Consider the following 15,666-nt stretch of genomic DNA (forward strand, 5'->3'; position numbering starts at 1 on the left):
CAAGTCTATGTCCAGGCCTCTTCATCCCCTTCAGCCATCAGGCCTTGGGCCAGGGTCCAGAGGCTCAGGCCTGGGCTGGTGGTGGGGGCCACAGGTAGGAGTGGGAGGGGCTGCAGGGGGAAGCTATTGGGAGGGCCACAGGTGAAGGTGGCTGTAGTTGGAGGGGCTGCAGCTGGAGGTGCCTAGGCGGGGCCTTAGATGGAGGAGGGGCTGCAGGTGGGAGCTGGAAAAGCTATTTAATGGGGGCGGTGGGCCAAGACCTGCCAGCAGGCTGTTTCATCCCATGAGGGTTAGTCCTTGTGCCTGGGGGGGCTGCAGGAACCCACCACCAGGAGCATGGCAGGCCTCTGGCTTTGGGGGCTGGCTCTGCTGGCCTTGCCAGGTAAGCTGGCTGCCTGCCACCTCCTGACGGACCCAGCCTGTAGGGCTCCATGGGGAGGCCGGGTAAGGGCGGCTGCAGAGATCTTAACTGAGCTTAATGGCACCTTTCAGGGTGTTCCTGGAAGTCAGCCCCTAGGGGCTGTGGTGGGGACCTCCTGAAAGCCTTGGGAGCAGAGGCCCTACCTGGCAGCAGACAGACCTACTTGTTTTGGGGTGGGGGTCCCCCCTCTAGCCTGGCCAGGGCAAGAGTCACCCATGCTGAGCCCATTTTCCAAAAGCCTGGGCTGACAAAAGGAGCCGAAGAGCAGGTCTGAGGCTAGCCCTGCCCCTGCCGCTGTCCTTAGCAGCTGAGCCCCGGTTCTGCCCCACTCCTGCCGCCATCTTCTGCCACATAGCAGCTCATGCATTTTTAAGCCAAGTGTTGGTCCTGGAAGGGACCTCCCTCCTTGAAGTTGGCTAGGCCTTGTCACCATTGGGGCTGAGTGGGGAGGCCAGGTGATACTCAACTCCTACAAGGGGTCTATCCTTCATGAAGGGCTGGGTCTTAGAGTTTGGCACCCCATAGTCACCCCGTGTCACCCCTTCTGCCTCACTCATGGGGCACTCTGGGCAGCTAAGTATTTGCATCCCTTCAACTGGACCAGGTTGGATCCTTGGAGCATCCTTAGCCTCCAGATGTCCAGGAGCCTGTGACACCGGGGTCCCAGAAGGCCTCACCTCTGAAGGGACCCAGGTGTCCTGGGACAAGGACATCCCTGCGATTAACCAAGGTAAGGACATTGTCCTCTCTGGCCTGGAGGGGCATGACATTGTTCATGTGATGTAAAAACACTTGGATCTTCAGAAAGAGCCGAGAGGCAGAATCTGGCTGAGTGGGCTCTAAGTGGGTAGAGGTTCTGGTACTTTTTTGGTACTGAGGAATGAACCCAGGGGTACCCAATCACTGAGCCACATCCCCAGCCCTTTTTAATTTATTTAGAGACAGGGTCTCACTGAATTGCTTCAGGCCTTGCTAAATTGCTGAGACTGACTTTGAACTTGAGATCCTCCTGCCTCAGCCTCCTGAGCTGCTGGGATTACAGGCGGGTGCCACTGCCCCTGGCTCAAGGCAAATTCTTACATGGACTTTTCCTGTGTCTTTTCTAATGGGTTGTAAGCACCACAGGCCTTTTAAAAAATTGGCCTGAGGGAAGTATAGGTTACTGGGCTCTCTGACCTGGGCGCTGAGCTTTATCATCAGCACATGTTGGAAAATGCCTCAAGCACCCCGTGAGGGACAGGCTAGGGGTACCGAGGCTCAGTACCCCCCATTTGGAGATCTCTGCTGAAACTGAGTGCACACAGGCAGCCTGGGACAAAACTGGTACAAAAGAAGACGGGAGTTCCCATGTCACAGCTGTCGGGGGTGAAGCATTGGGGAGGCACAGATGATCTGTCCCTGGGGTGGGTGGGTGTCTGATGGCTGTGGGCGCCATCTTGGAGCCAACTAGGAGCCCTGGCACCTTTTCCTGCTCGGGTCACCATGGGTGGTCTGGAGGTACCATCGCCAAGCGTCTTTCTTGGCGTTGACTATCAGAGGCTGTGGAGAGAACTCTGAGCTGGTGGCTCCTACAGCTGAGAACCTGCCACCTCGCTAATGGCTGCCCACGCCCTGGCCAGCGCCCCTTACTGACAGCACCTGTAAGTGATGGCCGCCGGAGCCGCCCAGCTGTCCCTGTTTCCTGAGCATAACATTGGCCAAAGGGACAAGGCCGGGGTGCCGTCTGTGGCCCAGCGCTGCCGTGGGACCAGGCCACCTGTGTTCTTCTCCGCCCTTTCCTGCTTCCCTCGTGGTCCCCTGGAGATGGCTCCCCCCTTAGGTCACTTGTAGAAGCCGCCATGGCTTCCAGAAAGAGGAGGAACAGAGACGGCTGAGGTGGGGAGGGGCGGGTGGGAGCTGGCACTTGTCCCCACTCCATGGTGGTGTGAGCGGGATTTCCCTCTCCTGTCACCTGGGGACCTGAGTGTGACAAGTGGATAGGGGTCAGATGGAAGAAGAAGTGAGCAGGAGACGAGGAGCAGGTCCTCAGGAGAGGGACTTGGGCAGGAGGGGGGACCACCTGGGAGGCCACCTCTTAACAGCAAAGGACCTGGCGTTGGGTCTGGACCGCAGGACTGTGGGAGCTGTGGGTTGTGTTTGAGCAGGGGATGGATGTCTCAGGCTAAGAGGTATCACGTGTGACTGGAGACTGGGACTCACAGGGGCCGTGTGACCTGCCTGAGGTCACACAGTCTCAGCACTTGGAGATACTCTGGCTCCAAAGCTGAAGGAGGCCTCTGCCGGAGCCTGTCCCGATCAGCCTGGGCCAACACACTTCCTTCTCTCTCCCTCCCAGGGCTCATCCCGGAGGAGACCCCAGACAGCAGCTTCCTGGTGGAGGGGGACATCATCCGGCCGGTGAGTGTGTCCACCCCGAGGTGTCCAGGGGGCTTGACATCTTTGTTTCTCATACTTGGATAGACACTTCTTTTTGCCAAGGTCAGGGTGACTGTTCTATGGGGAACAAGCAGCCTGAACCAAGGGAGGGTGACGGCTGAAGTGGCACTAGCCTCAGCCCAAGAGGGCTTCCTGGAGGAGGTTGGAGCCCTCGGGCCCTGCTCAGTACCCTGCTCAGGGTGTGTGTGTGGGGGTACTCGGGAAGCCCTGGAGGAGACGGGGGCACAGGCTGAGAGGCTGGGGTGGGGGGAGCTGGGTGGCCATGGTGACCCGGGTGAGGGGCAGCCAGGACGAGGGGACAAGTGAGAAGGGAAGAGGTTGGGGGAACTGGGCTGGCCTGCTGGGGGAGAGGGGACAGTGCTCAGGAGAGCAACACTGTATTCTAAGCCACTCAGCAGGAGGCTCCTGAGTGGGGCAGTGTGGGGTGGGAAGCAAGCCCACTTGGTTGTCTGTGCCAGAGGCCAGCATGGCTACGTGAAGCCCAGGGACAGGGAGCTGGTCATGTGACCCCACTCCACCCCAAGCAAAATCAAGCAGCCCCCTTTGGCCTTTGGGGCAGGACTGCTGGGAGTTGTGGAGCCTACACTTGTAAGAGTTCTGGTTGGTGGGAAAACGAGGGAACGTCAAGGGCCAGGGTATGGCCTTGGCATTACCCTGAATGTCCCTGTCCCCATCTGCTTTCCATAGTCAGGGCTGCTCTGAGGGTGGAGTGCTCTGTTGGGGTGCTAGGGTGGGGCTGCTGGCTGGAGCTCACAGCCCTGGGACACCTGGCCAATCTCAGGCACCAATCTTCTTTTTATCTACTTAATAGAATGAGTTACAAGTTCTGTGACATCCTGGACCGAGGGTTGGGTGTTGAGCATTACAATTCACATGGCTAGAGCCAGGTGTGGTGGTGGCACCTGTCATCTCAGCAGCTAAGGAGGCTGAGGCAGGAGGATGGCAAGTTCAAGGCCAGTCTCAGCAACTTGGCAAGACCCTGTCTCAAAAAATAAAAAGGACTGGGTATGCGGCTCAGTGGTAAAGCGCCTCAGGTTCAATACCTTAAAAAAAAAATCCACATGGCTGGCCCATTCACTTCCTGTGCTTCTGTCCCTCTTCCAATGGCCTCTCTATCCACACACCATGACCCACCTGTCACATCTTTAGGGTTCTGGTGGCCTGGGGTCAGTTACCCTTGGGGCACAAAACTTGGGTGGCCTGTGTTCCTAGACATCTCTGAGATGTCCTCTCTCCTCAGAGTCCCTTTCGACTATTGTCAGTGACCAGCAACAAGTGGCCCAAGAGTGCCAGCGGTGCTGTGGAGGTCCCCTTCCTGCTCTCCAGCAAGTATGGTGAGTAGGTGGGGTGTAGTGCCCCTTGCTGGCCCAGCCCCTTCCTCGTGCGCCAGGCTCCTGTCTGGGCTTCCCCCCCTTTCCTTGGGTGGCCACATCCTCTCTCCTCCCCAAAGGGCCCTTCCATGAGGGTCCTTTTGTCCCCAGGGTCTCCTGAGCCGGGAGAGATGGAGAGGGGCCACATGGTCATACAGCTAGGGTCTGTCTGGAGCTCCGCCTTCTTCCCTGATGCTGCTGTCTGACAGCTTTGGGGGGGGAGTGAGCCGGAAGCACCACTCCAGCCCCCATGTGGGCTTCACAAGGCTGGAGGGCTCTGGACCTCAGCTGGGGCTTCAGCCAAGCCGTGTCTCCCCCAGATGAGCCCAGCCGCCAGGTCATCCTGGAGGCGCTGGAGGAGTTTGAACGTGTCACCTGCATCAGGTTTGTCACCTACCAGGGCCAGAGAGACTTCATCTCCATCATCCCCATGTCGGGGTGAGTGCTCTAGGGTTGCGACTCTCGGCTTTCTTTTGTGAGCCCAGTAGGACCTGCTTGGGGTTGACAGCCTGTTTCCAGGTTCCTCTTCCTGGGCTCAGACCCCCCCTGTGCACCCCAGGGGTTTGCCCCAGGGGTGCTGGGCCCACAGGGCTGAAGCTGGTGACAGGGTGGGTGCTGGGCCCTTGTCTGCAGAGCCCGCATCTGCTAGAGGCTCTGGTGTGAGTCTGGGCAGGTCTCGGGGTCTTTCTCGGGGGTACACGTGCTGTGGGCATCCAGGTGGACGGGTCCCCTATCTTCTGAGCCTCTGAGATGGGGGTGGTAGGATACCCTGCATTCTAGCTCACCAGGCCTTGGTGCATGTGGAAGCTTGGACTCGGGTCCACTGGCTCTGGGTGCAGCCTCTGTTCTCCATGATGACATCAGTGCCCATCTCTTACTGGCAGCTGGGCTGCTAAGGAGACTTCATTGTGTCCGTTTCACAGAAGGCCAGGCAGTCAAGGGACCTGGAGTGGGACAACAAACCTGGGGCTAGTCCAGGAAGGGGACCATCTGCTCATCTGTCCTGGGCCTGGGTGTGAGGGAGGGCCTGGCTGCCAGCTCTCTGGTCTTGCAGGTGCTTCTCGGGCGTGGGGCGCAGCGGAGGGATGCAGGTGGTGTCCCTGGGGCCCGCCTGTCTCCGGAGGGGCCGGGGGATCGTCCTGCATGAGCTCATGCACGTGCTGGGCTTCTGGCATGAACACTCACGGGCCGACCGGGATAACTACATCCGCATCAACTGGAACGAGATCCTGCCGGGTAAGGCAGGCTGGGCCTGGAGGTCTGGGGTGCCGGGAGGCGGCGGGGGAGGGCAGCAGCTCAGGCCAGGGCATTGTCCACCTCCCGTGGGGGAGGTTGTCCGTCTCCCCACCACCTGCCCGACCCTATGGGGTTCCCGCTTCCTGAGGAGTCGTCCAGCTGCCTTTGCCTTGGGCTCTGAGCCTTCGCTTGCCCCCTAATCATGCCTGAGCAGGAGTGTCACCATCTTTTTCATCTCCTCCCTGGCACCGTCAGTCACCTGAGCATGGCATCTGGGTGAATTGAGGGGAGCTGGGAGATAGCAGGGTGCATGTGCCAGCTGAGGGGGCCCAGGGCAGCGCTGCAGGTGGGCGTTGACGGGGAGGTACATCAGGAGCCCAGGGGACCAACGAGGCCGGTGTTGGAGTGGGCCCCAGCTCTGCCCGTGAGCAGCAGCCGCGTACTGCGCATCTGGTTCCAGGGATGGGGGATCCCTGCTCTTGTGGCTTGGTGGCCTGATTCTGGAGGTAGGATGAAGGTCAACTGACTGATGTGAGAAGGTACCAAGGGGTTACAGGAGGAGTCGGGGGGGCTTCCTGAAGGCAGAGGGCTCTGACCAGAAGTGGGAGCTCCCCTGGGGCTGTGGTGTTGGCTTGGGGAAGGTACCTGAGGTCCAAGACAGGAGCACATGGGTAACACCTTACAAAGGGACCAGGATTGAGTGACACCGGAGGGGGGTGGCAGTGACGGATGACTCTGTACCCAGCAATCTGAGACCACATCCTTCACGTTCTCCTGGGATACTCGTGAACATTTGCCCTGAGAAACGCCACATTTCAAAAGGCTGTTAAGACAAGGTTCCGGTCATGACCATAAAATAGAAACCAATAGCAGATCAAAGTCAGAAACATCTCCCACTTAGGTTTGTTGTTGTTTTTCATTTAATGTCTTCCTTTTGGCTCTGGAGTTAAACTGCAGGGATTCTAAAAAACAAAATTATAGAAAGCTTTAAAAGGTTTGTGGCTCAGGTGACCTTGGGGAAAATGTGTAGATGTATGTGAACATATTCATAAAAATAGAGGGGCTGGGCGTAGCTCAGCAGTAGAGCACTTGCCCATCAGGTGTGAGGGGTGTGTGACCTGAGGCAGAGGTCAAGGTGCAGCTGCTGCTGGGGTGGGGGCTTCATGACCACACGTGGGTGGGATAGCAGAGCTTTAACGCTGGGTCAAGGAGTAGATGGAGCAGGGCATCCAGGACACTGAACAGCATGTGACTTCATAGAAGCAGGGGGTCTGCAAAGATTCGACCCATACAAGGTGACTTTGAGAAGGAGAGGTAGGGAGAACTGGTAGGTGCATGTCCCTGGACAGCCACATGTCCCTTGCTTCTGCATCACCTGGTATGGATTTGGATCCCTTCCAGGGCTGGGGGTGAGCAGGAAGGGGTACAGAAGGCCAGAACCAGTGCAGGAAATTACACACTTAAGCTGAAGGTCTGAAACCACAGCTAAGTGGGTTGTCAGTGCCTGCCACTGGTTCTTTTTATACATCTCCAGATTGCATTTTTTTTTTAAATAAGGCTTTGAAATCAACTTCATCAAATCTCGGAGCAGCAACATGCTGGCGCCCTATGACTACTCGTCAGTGCTGCACTACGGGAGGTGAGCAGCCCTCTTCTGTACTTCCTTCCCCTGCCCTGTCCTCCCAGCCCCAGTGTGACTCGGCTTTGCCCCATCCTGGGGTTCCAGGCTTGCCTTCAGCCGGCGTGGGCAGCCTACCATCACACCACTCTGGGCCCCCAGTGTCCACATTGGCCAGCGATGGAACCTCAGTGCCTCGGATATCACACGAGTCCGCAGGCTCTATGACTGCAGCCCAAGTGTCCCCAAGTCCCACGGGAGAGGTGAGTGACACGGGAGGGTGACTTGGGCTGGAAAAGGCTCTGGTCCTGAAGTGGGGTCAGGGAGGGTAAAGTGGTAGAAGATGAGGTTGCAGAGGGGAGAAGATGAGGTGACGAGGGGACTACCACGATTGATGTAGGGAAAGCATTTGGAAAAGTTTACACTCACTTGTGACTAAAACCTTTTAGCAACTGGAAATAGAAGAAATGCAGTCTACCAAAAACCTGGAGCAAAATCATCTTTAATGTTAAAACATTAAACTAGGACCAAGACAAAATTTCCTACTATTGTGCCATCTACTAAACATTGTAGTGGCGGTCTTAGCCATTGCAATATGGCAAGAAAAAGAAGTTTGAGGACTACAAGGGAAATAAAAATTGTCACTAATCCTAATTATATTAAAAACAGAAAAATCTACATTGGTGACTATGGTAATTTTAAAAGGTAAATGTAATCATTACATCAGAATCAATTATACTTCTATTTACCCTCAGAAAATATAACTTTTGAGAAAGATAGCATTGATACTACTAATAAAAACAAGGCCCTGAGGAATAAAAGTGTCACAAGCTATATAAAACTTCTAATGGAGGAAAACACTTATTTTAAGAATACTTAAATACATAGAAACTGGTTTGATGGTGCACATTTGTAATCCCAGCAACTTGGGAGACTGAGGTGGGAATGTTGCAAGTTTGAGGTCAACCTCAGCAACTTAGAAGGTCAACCTAAGCAATTTAGCAAGACCCTATCTCAAGATAAAAAAGGCTGGGAATGTAGCTCAGTGGTAGAGTAACCCCAGGTTCAGTCCCCAGTACCAAAACAAACAACCGCCCCCCAAATTTAGGTATGTATCAGTTATTGATAAGCAGACTATTTTTTTTTTTTTTTGGTGTTCCTGGGAATTGAACCCAGGGCTTTCACATGCCAAGAAAGAACTCTGGTACTGAGCTACATCCCCAGCCCAAGAAAATGTTTCAAAAATTCACATTTCTTCAAGTAGCTCTATAGACTCAATAAATTCCCATTCAGAATTCCAACAAGTTTTGATGATATTGACAGGGTGATTCTAAAATTTATATAGAAATATGAAAGGCCAGTAATAGTCAAGACAGTCCTGAAGAAAAATAAGCAGAGGAATTTGCCTTAGCACATGTTGTCATAGTTTATGAAGTATCTAAAGTATACAAAACATAGATATATATATGCTTCCAAATGTGTTATAAAATATATAGTATATAAAGTATCTTTAAATGGAGATCAAGGATTGATTGACAATTGATTGACAATTGCCCATGGAACAGAATGGAAAGTTCAGAAATGGCTTTGACTCAAGTGGGACCTCCATAAGGGGCATTGATGATCACAAGGGAAATAACATATTGGTCATTAGATGGTTCTGGGACAACTAGGTTTCTACCTAATGAAATTTGTACATGATATGAGTTAGGAATTGATTTCTTTATGTACAAGAAAGACTTCCATGTAAATGGAGAGGAAAAAAACTTCTAGAAGAAAACCTAGGAAGATGTCTTCCCTGTGGGATATGGAAGGATTTCTTAAATAAGATAGACAATCCTACCCCTAAAACTAGGAGGATTCATAATCTCAACTACATTAACCATAATAACTGCTATTTATCAAGAGACACCATTGAATAAAGCAAATACACAGATTACAAACTGGAAGAGATTCTGAGCAACACATAAGTGGTTGTATACAGAATGCACAAAGAACTATAATAAGAAAAAGACAAACCAACAAATAGAAAAATGGACAAGATGTTTAACAGACATCTTGGAAGAAATCAAATAAGGGGGAAAAAATACAATTCTCAGCCTCATTAGTAACTGAGAAAGTGCAAATGAAGACACAATACCATTTCCCCTCCCTGAATTGGCAGAAGTCTAAAACCTCAATAATACCAGATTCTGGTCAGGATGTGGAACCACAGGTAATGTTTACACCCTACCAATGGGGGTGTACATCACTCCCTCTGTCTGGCTCATTTTCCTTAGCATAATGTTTAGGGAGCACCATGTTGTAGCATTTACCATTCCTTTTCATTGCTGAGTGACATTCTCATTTTACTGATTCAGTGATCACTTGATGAACATTTGGGTTTCTACTTTTTGTCTACTATGGATAGTACTTCTGTGGCCATTCACATGCAAGATTTTTTGTGAACTTATGTCTATTTCTTTTTGATATGTACTTAGGGACTGAATTGCTGGGCCCTATGCTGACTCTATACTGAATTGCTAACTGGTTTTCAAAGCAACTGCACCATTTATCATTCCCACCAGCAATCCAAGAGAGAATCAGTTTTTCACATCCTTGCCAACAATTGTGGTCTTTCAATATAACCATCCTAATGGGGGTGAAAGTATCTCATTGTGTTCTGATTTGCATTTCTCTGATTAATGATGTTGAATGTATTTATGTATTTGTCATTTGTATATCTTTTTTTGGGGGTAGAAATTTCTATCCAGAGTTTTCCCTATTTTTCAGTTGGGTTGTCTTTTCTTGGATGAATTCTAAGTTTTTTTTTAAAAAATGTATATTCTGGATACATGTGTCTTATCAGTTTTTATCATTTGAAAATGTTTTCCCAAATTCTACGGGTAGGTCTTTTTCTTTCTTTTTTTTTGGTACCAGGGATTGAACCCAGGGTGTTTACCACTGAAACATAGCCTCAGCCCTTTTTTATATTTTATTTAGAGACAGGGCTTTGATAAGTTGCTGAGGCTGGTTTGGAATTCACATCCTCCTGTCTCAGCCTCCTGAGTCACTGGGATTACGTGTGTGTGTCTCTGTACCCAGCCACATTGATTTCGCTTTCTAAATGGTGATCTTTGAACACTAAGACTTAACTTTGAGGTCCAGCTTATCAACTTTTTCATCACCGTGCTCTTGGTGTCATGTCTAAGGTTTGGCCTAGCCCAGGGCTGTGAAGATTTATGCCTGTTTTTTTCTGAGAGCATTAGTTTTAGGTCTTACATTGAGGTCTGTGATCCTTTTGGGTTGTGTATGGTGTGAGGAAGGGGTCCATCCTTAATCCTTCATGTAGTTATCTAGATGTTGCAGCACCATTTCTTAGATTATTTCCCCCTACATAACATTTCACAGTATCAAATATTACATAACTTTCTTTTAAAAAAATTAAAGAACACAGGCCTAGGGATGTAGCTCAGTTGTCTAGCATGCATGAGGCCCTAAGTTCAACCCTCAACACCCCTCAAAATAACAAAAAGGGCTTTGTAGGTGATTCTAGAGGTTAGACTTTCATGAGGAGCAGAGATTGGGAGGTGCTGGAAGGCCTTGCCAGGGGAAGTTTTATCAAGATGGTGGCCGCGTGGGCATGTTTGGGTGTTGAGACGATGACTCACTGGAGAAGGAGACAGGGTGGATTCAGGAGGAAGAGGGAAGATCATCCAGAATGTTCAGAGGCGCTGTCCTTGGTGGGAGCTAAGGAGTGTCCCTGTACTTAATGGAAAGGAAGACAGGCGAGGACCTGGGCCCTCATGGGGACCTGGAGATGAGGAATCAGAGGGTCCCGTTGGACAGCAAGGTGAGGCTTCCAGCTGAGGGGATGAGGGGAGGGACGAGAAGGAAGAGGCACCCAGTGGCTGACTAAAGAGGAGTCAAAACCTGGTAGAGACCTGTGGCAGGTCAGAGGCTGGTGCCGGAGACGGGAGGCTGCCCCACCTCCAGGCCTGGGGTTTGGCTGTGTGACGGAGGAGAGAGGAGGAGAGATGTCCTCAGCAAGATCGAGCCAGGGGAGGGGAGGGGTCTGGAAGTGCGGAGGCTGCAGAGAAAGACAGGATCCCCTGGTGGACTTGGGGGGCCGAGGCCCTGTGACATTTGAGGTCTGGATGTAGCGGGCTGCCGTGGAGTGGAGGCCTAGGAGGTGGTAGTGGATTCGGATGCTGGGCCAGGTCCAGAGGGACAGTGTGGGCTGTGAGGACGATGGGACTGGGCGGGAGGGGTGGCTGGTGTGTGTGATCAGCCATTGCTGCGGACGGCAGGGAGGGCTGACTGGGAGCCTTTGTGTGGGCAGGAGTGACAGGGTGGAGAGGAGCCTAGGGACAGGCCACATCACTAGGGCCTAAAGTAGGGAAGAGCTTCACACAGCAGTGAGTGGCTGGAGTGGGTCAAGGAGGACCTGAGGGCACTCGGCCATGTCCTCCTGGTGTCCTCCTGGGGCTTGGCCATGGCTATAATAATGGCTCTAGAGGCGCCTTCAGATGGAAGAGGTCAGGGGTGGTTGTACGGAGCAGCCCAAGGAAGGGCCTGGAAGGTGAAGGCTCTAGTGATAGTTCAGGTGGGCTAATGGTCAGGCCGTCCTGGGGCACAATGGGGAGGTCATGGATCTGAACAGTGGGGTCTCCTGGTGGCAATTTCAGGGACAGTGGGGGGAGGGAGGGGTGGCTCTGATGTCCTGGTTACTGGGACTGCAGGAGTGGGTCTTGAGGGTATCGGGCAGCGGCTCAGCAGGACTGGCTGGTCATCGCCCCTGTGAGCTGACCTGGGCACCCTGGAGCATGCTGGAGCCGGCTCTGGCTCTTTGCAGCTGAACATCTACTTTCTCGCTCTGACTCTTGGGCCTGACCTCCTGTCCCTCCTCTGCAGGGTTCCAGGAGGACATCGATGGTCGGAGTCCTACCCCCGACTCCAGGCCACACCTGCAAAGACTTCTGGAGGCACTGTTGGTGGGACCCAGGAGCCCTGATACCCACGGCCTGAGGCCTGGAGGACAGCGTGTAGCTGCCGGGTCTGTGGAGAGCCCACACAGTGGGCAGCTCCCTGCCTGGAGGCAGCTCCGTGTGGAGGCCTTGGCGAGACCCCCTCAGACTCTGGCTGCTTCCCCAGGCCCCGCAGCAGGAGTGCCTGGCATTGCTCTAGAGCAGCCCTGGCTGGCCCCAGAGGCCACCGTACACCCACTCCCAGAGGCCAGAGACCAGCCAGCGCCTGCTCTGGGGAGCCCAGCTCTGCCAGGGGACTATGTCCCCAGAAGTCCCTTCAGAGGAATGTCCAGAGATTGAGCTTGTGGCCTCTGTCCCCAAATGGGGAGCACAGGTTCTGCCTGGAAGAACGGATTCACCAACCTTCTGTCCCTCTGGGCAGCATCCCTGTCTTCTATCCTCCCACCTGGCCACTCTCTCTGAGGCCAGGCCAGTCCCTCTGTCCTCTCTCCATTGTGTTCCCCAAGGGCCTAGGGACAGAGTGACCCTCAGGTTCTGTCATGGGGGAAGGCAGGCCTAGCTCTGCTTGCCCTCGACTTTTGCTCTAGCCCTGGAGGATGCAGAGAATGGGAGGTGACATTCTCCAGGGCCAGGATCCTGGGAGGGGTGAGGAAGTTCCAGCCCTGAAGGCCCCTGGGAGCCTCCTGTAGCTGAGCCCCAGCACCCCCCCCACCACCCCCCCGTCATGGTTAGATGGTGCTGCCCTCCCTCTGCCTTGGTCAGGCCTCAGCGGGGAGTCCTCTGGCTCTGCCCCTGGAACAGCCTCCCGTCGCTGATGTCCAGAGGCTGAGCCTCTGGTCTCCAGCTCTGCTCTCCAGGAAGCTCCGAGAGCCCAGTTCTCTCCCCTGCAGGGCAGGAGGACGGTGGCCTTGGGGCACCACCTGTGGGAAGACCAGGAAGAGGTGAGGCCCCACCAGGGCCACCCAGTGGGAACCCCAGCTAGAACCCAGACCCGAGGGGACTGGATGCTTATCACCCAGATCACGGTTTCCAGGGAGCCTCGCCCTGAGGAGGCCCTGGTGGCCATGGGCTGCTTGACCCCCAGCCATGCTTCCCTCTCCTCCCCAAGCTCGGGGCCTTCCCTGGGAGGTCTGAGTCGGGAGCAGAGAAAGTCTTGTGTGCCAGTGGGTGGGTCTGGGCCAGGAGCCCCCAGTCCCCAGGGGTGCGGTTCTAGAGCCTGTCGGGTCGAAGAAGCCCCGTGTTGGGGTGGGAGCGGAGCAGGAGCCAGTGATATTGGGACCCTCAGCTATTTGGGGGGAAAACAGAAATAAAGTTGGGTGCTTGCTGCATAAGCCATGCTGTGCTGATCACCCCACGTGTGTGGGAACCGTCAACCCTCCTGGCTGCCCTGGGAGGGACGGTGGTGGGGTTGACCCACTTTCCAGAGGAGGAAAATCTTCCGAAGGCTGTGGACCTGCTCAGGGAGGCACACAGAGGAAGCAGCTGGAGGATGAGGCTTGGCCTCCAGTTCTGGGGAGAACTTGGATGTGGCCAGACTCCTGGAGTGGTCAGTGCTGAGACTGTACCTGGGGACATAGGGCCATGCTCATGGACCTTTGCAGCCTCTGTCCCCAGTCTATCTTGGGGGTTTCAGTCTAGAGTTCCCTAAAATGGAACAAGGGCCCAGTCTTGGGCATTAGCTTCAGGGAAAGGTCCCTGCGGGGGGGGGGTGCCCCTTTTCAGGTCTCTGGACTTGGGGTGAGGGGTCAGTGTTGATATCAGAATGGGTGCTCCTAGAAGGTGGCAGCACCCTAGGAGACCCCAGGCAGAGGCCCTGGGCCACCCTAGGATACAGGCAGTGCGGTAGCACCCCAGCGATCAGAAATAAGTGTGACTGCCTGGGGACCTATTAGCCTCTGAGTGGCCGCGCCAGGCCCCTGGACGGGGCTGGACTCTGGGAGCCGCTGGTTCAGAGGAGTTGGTGTGCTTTGTACCATGTCCAGCCCCCGCCCCCGGCTCTAGCTCTCAGGCTGCCTGGTGGGAGACCCCGTAGGAAGGGGCTCTTGATCTCCATCTGGATTCTCCAAAGATGGGGCTGGGGAGGCTGGAGGCCTCCCTCTTTGGAGGTAGTCATGGAAAAGCTGCCGTTATGCCCTCCTCCGGGAAGCCACCTGCCACTGCAGAGCCCCGGCCAGCTCTGGGCCCAGTCCTGGGTGATGAGAGGCCCTGGGGGGTTAACCAAGCCCAGGAGCCAGCTTCCCCTCCCACGATCCCCAGCCATGGAGCTAGTGGACTCATCAGTCCATTCACTCATTCAGCAAACACTGAGTGTTAGGGGCCAGGCAGGCTCTTGTGGGTTCCATGTTAACAAGGAAGTGTTAATATTCTCAGGAAGCTCATCAGTGGTGAAGAGAGGGCTGGGGGAATAATCTGGCAAGCAAGGCTTCTGCTCTTGACAAGTGACAGGGGAGGAGCCCTCCTTTAGGTTGTTGGTCAGGAAGGGCCCTCTGAGGATGTGACATTTCAGCCATTACCTGAACTAAAGGGGCAGAGAGCGAACAGGACAGGTCAGGTGGAGCTGGGGAGGGTTTTATTCCCAGAGCAGCAGGGGGTACTGCAGGAGGTTTCAAAGTCCTTCTAGATGCTCCTTGGAAACCAGTTGGGCAGCAGAGCAGTTGGCCACTGCAGTCATGCAAATAAGTGACGTGGGCTGCAGAGATGGACAGAAGCCGTGCGCTGGAGGGTTTGGGGGTGGAGGCAGAAGCACTTGCAGCTGTGTGCAGTGGGTGAGGGCGTGAGCCTGCGGGGACAGCAGTGCCACAGCCCTGTGAGCCATAGGGAGGGCAGGGATGGGGAAGCGACTATGCTTAGGTCTGAGTCGGCTGCAAGACCTCACTGGATGGGTGGGGAGCAGGTGGGCCCAGCGGGCAGGCTGGGGTGGAGGCCAGGCAGGAGAGCAGGCTACAGTGTGGTCAGCCTCCAGCAAATGGGAGTCACGGAGTCATGGGGCTAGACAAACCACCCGAGGTTCCTGTTGTGGGGCTGTCCACTATACCCTGGGATGTTTAGCTACGTCTTTGGCTTCTACGGGCTGGAAGCCAGTGGTCACCTCCCTGAGCCAGGGAGTTGGGACAGTCAAAGGCATCTCCAGGCGTTGCCAAATGTCCCTCGTGGGGAGATGGGAATGTCATTCCCAGAACCACTGAGAGGGAGCTGAGAAGCAGTGGGCTCTGAGGAAGACGTAGAACCATGAGAATTCCCAGAAAACTAGAAATGGAGCCACTATTTGACCCAGGGTTCCACTCCTCAGCATATACCCAAGGGACTTAAAGTCAGCATACTATAGTGATGCAGGCACATCTGTGTTTATAGCAGCCCAATTCACAGTAGCAAAACTATAGAACCAACCAAGATGCCCTTCAACAGATGGAAAAAGAAAATGTGGTACATATACACAATGGAATATTAGCCATAAAGAAGATCTTTCTGATTTTTGCAGTAATGGATGGATCTGGAGAATATCATGCTAAGTGAAATAAGCTAGTCCCCCCGAAAAAAAAAAAAAAAAAAAAAAACAACACAAAAAACAAAAACAAAGGCTGAATGTTCTCTCTGATAGGTGGATACTAACTCACAGTC

At 54.0% G+C, this 15,666-nt stretch overlaps 1 protein-coding gene across 1 annotated transcript; it reads left to right on the top strand.

Annotated features, from left to right (window-relative positions):
* The first annotated feature begins 336 nt into the window (after positions 1–336).
* Astl (astacin like metalloendopeptidase) lies at positions 337–12,387 on the top strand. Its single transcript, XM_027919813.2, has 9 exons — positions 337–382; positions 1,026–1,151; positions 2,757–2,818; positions 4,098–4,191; positions 4,548–4,665; positions 5,282–5,463; positions 7,021–7,102; positions 7,190–7,344; positions 11,975–12,387. Exons 1-9 carry the CDS (start codon positions 337–339, stop codon positions 12,385–12,387), a joined length of 1,278 nt encoding a protein of 425 aa, XP_027775614.2.
* Positions 12,388–15,666: the final 3,279 nt, after the last annotated feature.

The sequence above is a fragment of the Marmota flaviventris genome, chromosome 14 (assembly GCF_047511675.1).
Source record: "Marmota flaviventris isolate mMarFla1 chromosome 14, mMarFla1.hap1, whole genome shotgun sequence".
Taxonomy (NCBI): Eukaryota; Metazoa; Chordata; class Mammalia; order Rodentia; family Sciuridae; genus Marmota; species Marmota flaviventris.